At 42.2% G+C, this 12,018-nt stretch overlaps 1 protein-coding gene across 2 annotated transcripts in view; it reads right to left on the bottom strand.

The window, feature by feature from the left end:
- Positions 1-974: 974 nt before the first annotated feature.
- The window catches only part of NXPH2 (neurexophilin 2), a 41,470-nt gene continuing 30,426 nt past the window's right edge, over positions 975-12,018 (bottom strand). For both annotated transcript variants that reach the window (XM_026123482.2, XM_064514607.1), the window contains exon 2: positions 975-3,826. In XM_026123482.2, coding sequence (XP_025979267.2) covers positions 3,083-3,826 — 744 coding nt within the window. In that variant the 3' untranslated portion in view covers positions 975-3,082. The remainder of the gene's footprint in view (positions 3,827-12,018) is intronic.

Genomic DNA, 12,018 nt, shown 5'->3' with positions numbered 1-12,018 from the left:
CCAGACAGTTCAAGTGTTTCCCAAGCAGTGTTCATTTGCCCATGGTCCTGTTTAGTCTTTCTGCAGTCTGGAAGCCTCAACCTAGAAAAGCAGCTATGTAGCGAAAGGATGCCTGCTTGGGAAGGCGATTCAGCTCCAGCTGTTTCAGTGAGATGCTGTCTGAGCAAACTGAAAAAACAGTGGGCCTCTGCATCTCGCAGAGAGTTTCTGCTTGGGAACAACTAAATCACATTTTCTAATTTAGCCTAACCCATTCACTTTTGATCTCCCTTTTTAGGTAGCTTACAGAATTATTTAATAGTTCATGATTGTCTTCACCATGTATTTTTGTTTCTTGTCCATCATGAAATGCTATTGAATCTATTCTGCTTAAGCCTGGAGTACAGTTTGTTGTAGTGCATACTTAAATAGCTCATATAATAGCTTAGGGCCACAAAGGTGACTAAGGGACTGGAGCATCTCTTATAGGAGGAGAGGCTGAGAGAGCTGGGACTGTCTGGCCTGGAGAAGAGAAGGCTTAGGGAGATCTTATCCATATCTATAAATATGTGATGGGAAGGTGTAAAGAGGACGGGGTCAGGCTCTTCTCAGTGGTGCTCAGTGACGGGATGAGAGGCGATGGGCACAACCTTGAAACACAGGAAATTCCCCTTGAATGCAAGAAAACACTTCTTTGCTGTGAGGGTGACTGAGCACTGGAACAGGTTGCCCAGAGAGGTGGTGGAGTCTCGATCCTTGGAGCTACTCAAACCTCACCTGGCACGGCCCTGGGCACCCTGCTCTAGCTGACTGTGCCTAAGCAGGGGCTTGGACCAGATGATCTCCAGAGACGTCTGCCAACCCCAACCAGTCTGTGATTCTGTGATGTAAGAACAAATTCCAGTTGGGAAAAATGTCCAGTGATGTGTTGTAGTGCCTTATTTATACATAAAAGCACAAAGTAACTTTAAAAAAATAAATATGCCACAAGCAAGTGACAGATTTAGCAAACTCTCTTTATTTACATACAAATACATGTACACACGTTCTGTATGTGTACACGTTTAGGTGTATATACATACATGATTTCCACATACTCTACAGTAAGTAGCATGTAGGGTTTTTTAATTGCCTACAGTGCTGAGTAAAAATACATGGCAATAAAATCATGGCTTACAGCTAACTTACAAAAGCACCAAACACTGAACTCATAGAATATAGCAATAAATCTAAGCTTATATACAGCTAAAGCTAGGGCACACTATACAGAATACAAAGTAGAACATCTTGTAGGAATCAACAGTAACAGACAAACTAAAAAACATCACTTAGACCAGGAGAGACTACATATGGAATAAGGTTAAGGAAAACATTCATATTCTTGATGAAACTAAACCACACACTAAACTTGTCTGTTAAAGAGAAAAACAAATTAACCAGGTATTTGCATGTTGTTAACAGAAGAATTTTCTATATAAACCTTTACCAAGGAAATCTGAATTAATCTCGATTGCTTCTGAGCTGTCAGTCATCTGTCCAGGTGCACAGCACTTGAACAGCGTATTTCAGTAGCACTTCATTTAAGCTCTATGTAACTTCTTTCCCAGACCTCGCATGTTAGTTTGTTTATAGGTAATAAAAAGCACTTCCTCAGCCAGCTATCTTTTCCAAAGGAACTGTGACATCAGGCTGCCGCAAAGGGCTATGACAGCAAAAGCCAAAAGTAAGAGCTGTTATTTTATTGTCTTTTTTTTATGAACCTTTTTTTTTTTTCAGTAGTTGGCTGCAGCAGTAAAATCGATACCCAATGAAAGTGCAGGGCATTTGTACTCGAATCTGCATCACTGGTGCTGCCATTGCCTTCAGTAGGAGCAACATCTGTCCTATGGAAGTAAAACCATGGCCAGACCCTCAGTTGTTACAATTAACTACATGAAGCGATGCTATTTAGTACTGGTTGAAAGTCTGGGGGAATATTTTTAGATTGACAGCGGTGGTTTGAAATCTGCTTTATGAGGTGAAGATGCATAGTATTTTTTTTTTTTTGCTATCTTCTTTATTTTTCAGTGCTTATATATTGGCTTTAAATATGCAACACCATACTAAGGAGGACAACTGGGTGTCATTATGCAGAAAGCTTGTTTTATTCAGGTATTATCCTTATGCTGTGATGTATTTTCCTTGCTATAGCATAACGGTAAGAGGGCTAGACAGCAAGATAAGATAATTGCTTCCTTTGAATGGAAGCCAGCCTCTGTTATCATTTTCAGGCTTAAACAGAGATTATCCTTTTCCAAGGTACACAAACTCTCTATCACTGTAAGACTAGTACTGCTGTATATGTAAATATTTCAGAATAATCAAAAATAACGGTGACCACGGAAGGAAGGAATGTACACCAAACCTGTACACTTGTGCCTAATAAACTAAAGCGCATCAGCGTCTAATTACATCGTTGCATATCCACAGGTAAGAGTTTGGAAGGAAGAACTACTCACTCTTCCACTTCAGTGAGTATGCATAACTACTGCAACTCACAGAAATGCCATTTCCTTTCTTCTCTTTCACAGAAACAGAACTGGCTTTTAATATTTGCCCTCTGTGTGTGACAAGAAATTAGTGGGAGAGCTGTTTATTTGGATTTTGTATATAAGCAGCTGGTAGTCTTCTTAATTTATCATTTATTCTTTATATTGTCAGCTTCTATAGTTTCCAGTAAGAAATGGGATCACTTCCTGCTAAGTGTTGTCCAAATCAGTAAAAGACAAAAACCTCTCTGCCATCAAATCTACTTTAATAAAAAACTGATTTTCAAGATCAATGTTCATTATGCACATAATTTTGTTTGATTTTTTGCTCACGTGTCTGCCTGGTAGTTCCCTTATTAATGATGAGAGAGCTAAAATGCAATGGTCTCAAATGAAAATGCTTGTTACATAAACAGTTTGATTTTTTTTTTTACGATACAGCACAAATACAGCTACGTTTTTTTAAAGACTTTTTAACCTGATAGGAAAAGATATTCCTCTCCGAAAGGTTAGTGGAAATACTTATTTTTATGACTGACGCTGTATTTCTATAGTTATTCAGAATATCCATTGTATCAGCCAGAGGACAAGTACGGAGTCTCGCTATGGTAATTATAATCAGGACAGACCTTTTGCACCAGTTTGTAATCTACGCTGTAAAAAGCAATGTAAATGCAGATAACTTTAAATGGTTTAGAACATAACCAGGAGACATGGCTTTGAGTCTGCTCTTGATAGCAGATCTTTGAAGGGTCAAAATTGCACAACGCAGTTTTTTTAGCGCGGTCTGTTTTTTCATACTCAATTCGACAATTGAAGGACTTAGATTCCTTGGTCTCCAGTGTTGACTGTGCAGATGATTCAAATTCAACCACTTTGGAAGGTGGCACCAGGCTTACGGAAACGTTTCCCAGACCTGTTGAGTTGTGTCGGAAATAAACACTGAAGGTTCCGTTGCCATGATCAACGATTTTCCCTGTGATCAGGAGGTTCAGTTTAACAGTTTTGATGTTAGAGTGGAAGTCGCCCCATCCAAACATTTTCTTGAATTTCCCAGTTTTTACTATTGGCCTGCGTTTAGTTCGTGCAAGAGATTCCTGAACCTCCGTGATGTTGGACAACCAATCCCAAAAGTTTTCTATGCTGTCTGAGTAGGGCACCTGGCCATGTTTCAGCACTGGAGATGGCTTAACAAATAGGCGTAAAGGATTGATGATCCTGGAATGGGCCACATTGTCGACCAGTGTCTCTGCGGCATTCTTGTCTTCCCAATCCAGCACATCTGTGGCTTGTACTACTTGATTAGCATCACAAAATACCTGTTTCAAAACAAAGAAAGAATTATAAAGTGTGAAAATAAAAATGTCAACATACAAAGGCAGCCATTAATGTTAATTTTTATATCCATGGGATCTAACACATTTGTTACAAGACTGGTTTTAAACAGGTAGGTCCGGTCATGTGGACTACTGCAATGAGTAACTTCTGCTGCCCAAAGAAAAGTTGGGCATTTTATCTGGACAATGCAAAAAGGTCTATGATTCCTAGATATCAGGGAGCCACGCAGCAGAACAAATCCAGAAAGGTTAAGGACTGCAATGTGCATGCGCAGGCAGACACCCTTTGCTTACAGATCCTTTAGAATAAAACATGCCTAAGGACACCAGAAAGCTTGAGCAGCAAAAGGGCATCTTTGTGGATCACTTAGCAACAGCTGTGTGCCTCCAAGTTTCTTTGTCGATCCTGCTATTGGTGAAAGATGGAGTGAAGCAAAAAAGCAAAACTTTCCATTCTGCTTTGTCTTTTTTCCCCACTTACCCTCCCAGCTCTTTTAAGCTTAAAATTCTCTTATTCAGATGTGTTGGGTTGTTTTACTTTTCCTGTAAAGCTCACGCTTTAAAGCATTTGCCGTATGTTTATGCTCTTTTTGGTCTTGCCTTTTTCACTTATCTGAATTTGTATATCAATTTGTGCCCTTCATTTGAAAGAGACCATGAAAATGACTGTAACTTTTGGAGTTCCAGCCTCAGGTGGAGTGCTGGGCAGTGCTCGGCACAGAGGTCCTCTAAGCTTGGCCATGTGAAACTTCTGGAAAGTGCTAAGTCTAGTGCAAAATTGTTTGCAATCAGAATGCAAATAATTGCTTTTAGTATCAACAGAATGTTGTTAGATTTCAAAGTTAAACATTCAAAACTTAGTAAATATCAGATTTCCAATTAAATGTAGAGACATATTGCCTGTGTACATCTTTCCAGATAAGAGAAGGAAGTCCTGCTGAAAATACAGAACTCAAGCATATTCATAAAGAGGACAGAAGTAGGATTATTGTTTCAGCATGCCAGAAATGACCATCTTTTTCTCTTATTATTTTTCATTCCTTAAAGTCTTGAATGTAAGTTTTGCAAAACATGCTTTCATGCTCATTCTTCTCTTCAGGACTTTTCTATGCCATCTTTCATATTATGAAGAAAACCTGTTCAGCTGCAATTATTCTTAATCCACTCGCATGTTATAAAATGTGTAAACAGAATGAAAAGGGGTTCATACAGAAAGACTGATGTTGTACCAAGTCCCCAGCCCCAATGAAAAACTCCTCCTGGTGAAATGCTGCTGTGATTTCTTCACGGATCTTGCAGTACTAAGATCTTCATCAAGTTTGATCCAGGCAGTGGGCTCCCAGGATTACCACTGCACAGGATTCAGTTTTCGCTCTCCAGAAGTTTGTCTAAAGCAGTCAAAGCACTGAGCAAATGCCGTCCTTCCCAGTAGCTGGGTGACACTGAATTCACGAGGTAGAGTTTTGTGCAGCTTGTCTCAGTAGGGAAAATATTTAAAAGTAATGCTAGACTTGTTTCTGCCCCTACTACTGGTCTCAAAGATGTTTTTTATGCCTTCAGTTCTTAGCGGTATTCAGCTTGTGAATATGCCACCCATAGTCTTCACATTTACATTTCATTATCTGGCAAAGACCAGAAACTCTGCAGCCCTTCATCCTCACTGTGGCCTGTTCTCTAGAAATAGGCTCTAAACCAGAATCCAAACCCACTTACCAAGTATTCTTCCTGATCTTCTATTAATGTAATAATTAAGATAGGCTTAACCTTGTTTGAACATTAAAAGGCAGCTATCATTACTGCTAAATAAATCTACGAATAGATTCAAATTTAGTGGTCAGGTCTGTTGCTACATAAATAAACTATTTTCTTCAGATTATAAAGCGGCGGGGGGGGGTGGGGGTGGGGGTGGTAGGACAGCAGTGATCGCTCCCAGAGTGAGACCCTGTATGTCAAGCTTCTGCCTCTATGCTACATTATTTATATTTGAGCTATGAACTCATAAAAATAGAAGATTCTAATGGAAACTGTGATAGATGCTTATCTGTACCAGCACAAATAGCGCTGTCCTAACGATACTATGGAAAACCGTCCATTGTGATGGAAAGTTCTTGGTGAAGCAATGTCACGTTTATGGTTCTTCAACTGCTTTTAAGCTTGTTTGCAAGCTCAAAATCAGCGGACGATGCTGAGAGCAAACTTCCCAGCACAGCTGGCCACTGCCGCTGCCAGGAAAGTAACTTCCCCGCTACGGAGAAGTGGTTCTGTTCAGATGAAACAAGAGCTGATGCACGCATTCGCCCATCTTTCGCCCCAGAAGTGACCTGAGGCCTTTTAGAAGTATGAGAAAGATATATTGCTGCATTTCCAGACCCCAGCTGGGAGGAGAAGCCTGGCAATGTCGAAATAGATGCAGTCACACTGACCTGCAGTTACACTGACCTGAAACTTAAAATGCTAATGACCTTCAAAAATGTTGGCAGCTACAGTTGGTACTGCAATTAGTAGCTGAGTTGGAGGGAATTACAGATTGAAATTTTAAGGAAAAATACTTAAAATCAAAACCATTTGCTACATAGGTGGTTCTAACTTTGGTTGTTCCCCCACTCAGCTATGACTGTCCTTTGACAAGGGCAGAGGAACCTACACAATTGTCTTTCTGGGCTACTTTTCTTTTGCAATGTTTATTGAAATGTGTGCAATAGCTGCTTGGCTTTTCTCCCCTTCCTTTTTTGAAGAGATCTAGAGGGCATTGAGTCGTGTGTTCCTGGTCACACTCAGTGTATGTCTCTTCAGGGGGCTCTCACTCCAAATGAGATAGCACAGCATTACTTTCCGAACTGCTTTTTCAGAAGGCTCTGTTACAAAAAAAGTATGCAGGCATAAGGTTCAGTATGGCTGAAGCGTAGAAAACTAATGCATGCTACAGCCTGTCAGGCTTGTCACATCAATAAGGTATTAGGCCACAATTATTCCAAAACTGTGGTGGTGGAATTGCAGAGTTGTGTCATGCTAAACTACTGCTACTTTTAATTATGTATGTGTTACACTGAGCAGCTGGTATGCTTGTATGACAACAGAGTATGTCCCTGGAGCTAAAGCCACATGGCATTTCATGTGGCAATGAAACAGCTTTCATAATACAGGAGCACAAAATCATTAATATGTTGAATTATGAGGATATAATATTCCTGTTTGAGGTCTGAATAGTAAACAGTAACCAACCAGTTATAGCTTTTACTTGAACTGGGTGAGGTTTCTTCCTTCTCTTTGAAATAGCTTGCAGACTGTGGGACTGAAATAGTGTGCAGACTTGCTTGTGCAGTTTTAATTCTTGACTCTACTTCATCCTACTGCTCTCTTGTTTCACTGATTTCATTATAGGAAACAGAGGCTGAAAAAGTTGTGAGCTGAATCAGTTGCAAGAAAGAAGTCTTTACAAGCTCTGGACTGTAAATTTGTTGTTTTGCATTTGTTCAGTAATAAAAAGGCAGCTAACAAAGAGCTTGGTTCTGCTCAGTGCAGTGCAGGAGCAGGTATGATGCTGGATTGTTCAGAAATGTGAATAATTTTTGTGCTTTTTTAATGTAAAATCTTCTTGGTGTGCAGATTTTTTCTATTTTAAATAACGAGTTTTTTGCGATATAAGAGAAACGAACTCTTTAAGGGATCATTTTCTTTTACACGTTGCAAAGGCCCTTCACTTGATCACAGCTTTTTGTTATTAGCAATGATGGGCCGACGCTTTTTCTTCAGCTGTTTATTCATTTGGTTAGCAATTTCTAGGAAATAAAAAAATCTGCATTAAAAGAATGTAGCACATGCTAGAAAAATGACTTCCTCAGCATCTCCTTATTTTACTGTAATGCTTTTCTGTAGTGGAAAATATTGCTAGTAGGATGTCTGAAAAGTACTTGTGTACTGAAGTTAGTGTATACATTTAAATAGATGGCTATTGCTGTAGTTCTCCTCTGCTGCACCTGTGTTTTCCCATTCCCTCCAAACCATCAATTTCTAGATGGAAGAACTCACCTAATCTTCTTCCGTATTACCGAGACTGTAAAATGTCACCCAGTTACCTTTGTACTGAGCCCCAATATTTCCATTAGACTGTGTAGGTATTTTCCAGTAAAGCATGTAATCTTGGGCCATCAAGATGTAAGAATTCACCACATCCCCTGCTTGTTTCTTATCATAGGTTAACCACACGAACAGTTAAAACTAGAAGTATTATGTGGTGTATATTTGTGTGTTTTCAATCTTTGAACCATCAGTTCTTCCTGTGTGCTTCTCTGGTCAGATAGATCGTGATTACTTGTCAAAATCTTCCTCCTCCAGGAGTGATTTCGATCGTGGTAAAGAGGCGGAGAATTAAATAATGTTCCTGGTGAACTATTACGGAGAAATTAGCCCGTATTGATGAGACACTGATATGAGTAAATGCTATATTTTCCTTATTTGTCCATTTAAGCTTACAGCTGATTATTCTGGAACTTGCTCCCAAAGCTTTCTCTAAGAAAATCAGGTGTACCCACGCGCGAGTTAATCGTCCCGATGCTTTGGGAATTGTTTCCAGGTTATTAATCAATCACCAGCAATCACTTCTATAGCTTCACCCCTACCAGGAATCATTTTAAAACTCTCAGCAAATAGCTGAAATACGTCTGTGGGAATCAATACTTCTGAACCACCACTCGGTCACTCACTGGCGCTACTGGGATCTTTTTATCTCACAAATGAAGAGGAAGGTGCCAAGAGGGACGTGGCACGCGGGGACCTCCTTCCACCCCGACCCTCGCCAACGTGAAAAGCTAGTACTTGGGGAAGCTTGCAGTGGACTCTCTGCTAGTCCCATCACGTGGTGACAATATTCAAGAGATTTTATCTCGTAGGTTCATATTCCTGTCACTACCGTAGCTGCATACGATACTTTTCTGGCTTCCTCATGCTAATTTCAGTATCTTTTATGCCGTGTGTCGCTATAATAATGCAGAATCATTGAGCTGCTCCACAAAAACCTGAGTTTGAAGTGGGGGGAGGGAGGGAAGAGAAACAGCTCTGCTTTATCTGTTTGAAAATTCAATGATTTCAACACATTTATCAAATTTTAAATAATTTATGTTTTGACAGGCCTTATCAATTTTGCAAAGCACACACATTAACCAGATACAATGATATCGTATTAGCTTTTTCAGCATCTTACACTGGAGCCCAGAAAGATTAATAAAAACTCAGACCGTCATCAATTAAATGGAAAAAACATAAAATTGTGTTCCATTATAGCCTTTTCTTGCAAGAAAATGATGACAGGTTCTAATAATTCATCACAACAAGCTGAGCTTGAACTTTACTGATTATTAAATATGTTTTTCCCAAAGGCAGAGGCCATGATGGGTTTTATGGTAGCAGATGTGCTGTTGGGAATGCTTCAAGGATTTTAGGAATTAAGCAACATCTTCTTTTAGCGGGACTATTATAAAAGAGCCACATTTGTTCCATCTAGTTACAGCCGTATTTTTTGGAATGCTATAAGCCTGTGTGCTTTCATAATTATAAAGGTCATTTAACTCTCATTTACCGCTGCTGCTTTTGTTAGGAATGAAAGCTTTGAATTCACAACTTAAGTTACCATGCAGAAAAATTCTGGAGGACGACAGCCCACACTCATGCTCATGTGTTTGCTGGGAAAACTTTGAGTTTTGATCCCTCCTCCCAAAAATTCTTCCGGGAGGCTTTCTGCTTGCCATTTAGAAAACAAAATAAAATGTAGTGCAGGTCAGCCTGGGTAAAAAAACAGAGTTGTCTGCACTGAATCTAAAATGTTTCTTTTCCAGACAAGTCATAAGATTCTGTCTTGACCTCTCCTCGTTCTGAATTTGCAATCGACAGCAGCTCCCAGCCAACCGTCCAACGTGCGAGTGTGAATTAGCCAGCTTGAGCCGGAGTAAGGGAAAGCCGAGGATGTACACAGCTTCGCAGGAAACACAGAACAGCCTGCCGGGATTTGGGGCCTGTGCTTTCCTCAAAAGGTATTTTATATTGGATTATATGAGGCGGTAATACAAGCCACGTATTAGAAATTGTTTTTGTAAGTTCAAAAGTGTGTGTGAGTATCTGAGGTTTTTGTGGCTCTCACACCTGGAAAATAACAGGAGAGCTCCAAAGAAGTAGAGCTAAGTTCTGTAGCTTATTTTGGTTGTGAAGAAAGTATAAAAAAAATGACCAAGTACATTTGAGATGAGGGGGCAGCTAACAGGAGGTCGCAAAGTTGAGTGCTTGCTTGGCTGTCTGAGCTGAAAGCTTCCGTCGTGGTTTCGGAGGGGGCACGGTGTGACCCGAGGTGCTCGGGGCGCTCGTCCCTCGTGGCGGGTGGGTGCTGGGTGCTCCGGCTCCCTGTGACGCTGACCGTCCGCACGGCAGCCACGTCCAGCCTGCAGCGAGCCCCGGGGCCGTCCTCGGCCTCTGAACACCGGGCTGGCGGAAAGGGACAGGATGAACAGGGAGGTACTTTTGTCAGGACGTCAGGAAAACTGGCAAAAACGCATCTCAAGGGGAGATGAGGACCAGCGACCTGCAGCTCATGCTGGCCCTCTCCTCACCAGCGCACACTTCCAGGGACGCTTGGTACTTTAGCTGCTCGCAGGGGAACGATGAAGCACCGGCAGCTTCCCACACTTCCTCCGTCCTTCCCCACTCGGGTGCCATGGCCCGTTTCCTCCTGGTTCATGCTTAGGGGAGAGCAAACTCGCAGCCGTGTCTGCCAGGTGCAGGAGAAGCAGCGTGCGCTGGGGCAGCCCTTCCTTCTACCTCCTAAGCACATCCAGGAGTGCCAAAGCGGGGTTTTTCTTGGTCTCACTCTGTATTCTGCAGAGGGGCCGTGGCAATGCTGGGGTGCCAGAGGAAGGGCAGCTGGGAGACCCCGGGGCTGAATCGCGATGCTGAACACACGGGCTGGTGGGCGGCCAGGCAGACCGTGAAGGCAGTGGCCACTTCTAAAGGAAGTAACATACGGTTGTGTTTTGGGGACAAAAGCGAAGGTGCCAATGTGTTGCCATCGCTCGCTGTGCCCGTCCCTCACCAATATGGACCTCCAGCTGACGTCTGGCCCAAACTCGGGGACCCAAGCGCTGAGCTGCTGGAGGAGGGAGAGGCTCCTCCGCTGCCGATGGGGAGGCCGCTTGCGGTGGGAGCCCGTGAGCACAAGGCTCCCACCTCGCCTTCATCTGTCCCTTTATGTCCCTCACGGTTCTGCAAGCAGTGCTTGGAAGGTGCAACCATAGAGAGAGAAAAACTGCGAATAATATATTGGCAAAAGTACAACTGTAATAATGAAAGAGCCTGTTTGTTTAGCTTGATTAGCCGATTTTGTTAAACATTTGTCAAAGGCTGGGACTTTATTATTTCTCCATGTAAATGAAGAGCTTGCACACAAATTGCTGCCACAATTTCCCCGTGCTAATGTGGAAGCGGTGAACGTTCAAGAGAGGCTGAAACTTGTAGCTTTGGCTGCCCTTGCTCTCCAGACTGTGAAGGGCACCCAATGCGCTTTCCTGAGCTAGGACAACTTTCCCCTGTCTTTTCTGTTCCCCCTGTTAAACTGTAAATAAATAAATAAATACCAGCTAGCTGTTGTGACTGCCTTCCTCTCCTTTGGGAGATGACCAAAGCTTTGATATACCCTCTTGCAAAGTTCAAGTCAGAAATTCAGAGTTCATGTGCCTGATTAGTTGTCTCATGACGGATCATCAGGAGAGACTACAGGGTTTGCCATGCTGATTTAAGCACAGATATCCCCCGTTGGGGGGGGGGGGGGGGGCACCGCAGGGCAGGGTGTGAATTTGCAGAAGCGCTGAGCCTCCGCCCCAGGAGCTGGGCTGCGGCACAGCGCGGGGTCCCCACGCTTCTCGGCATCACCCCGGGCACATTAGGGGGTTGCAACGCTGAAAGTTATCAAGGATCACACAGTGCTACTTTCTTTCACTAATGAAAGGTGGCCAGAAATCCCCTGTTCAATAGCTTATCTAATTGGATTGCTTTAACAATTTTGTCCTGTCTCCCGTAGTTAAAACTAAAATGACAAGCTGCTTCAGCAGAAAAAAAAAACCCTTCACGATCGAACTTTGCAGCCCATTAAATTTCCTGCTTGTAAATGAATCTTACAAAGAAATTCCCCCCCG

The sequence above is a fragment of the Dromaius novaehollandiae genome, chromosome 7, assembly GCF_036370855.1.
Source record: "Dromaius novaehollandiae isolate bDroNov1 chromosome 7, bDroNov1.hap1, whole genome shotgun sequence".
NCBI classification, from domain to species: Eukaryota; Metazoa; Chordata; class Aves; order Casuariiformes; family Dromaiidae; genus Dromaius; species Dromaius novaehollandiae.
The sequence above is the reverse complement of the archived record's forward strand: the minus strand, read 5'-3'. Positions and strand labels throughout refer to the sequence as shown.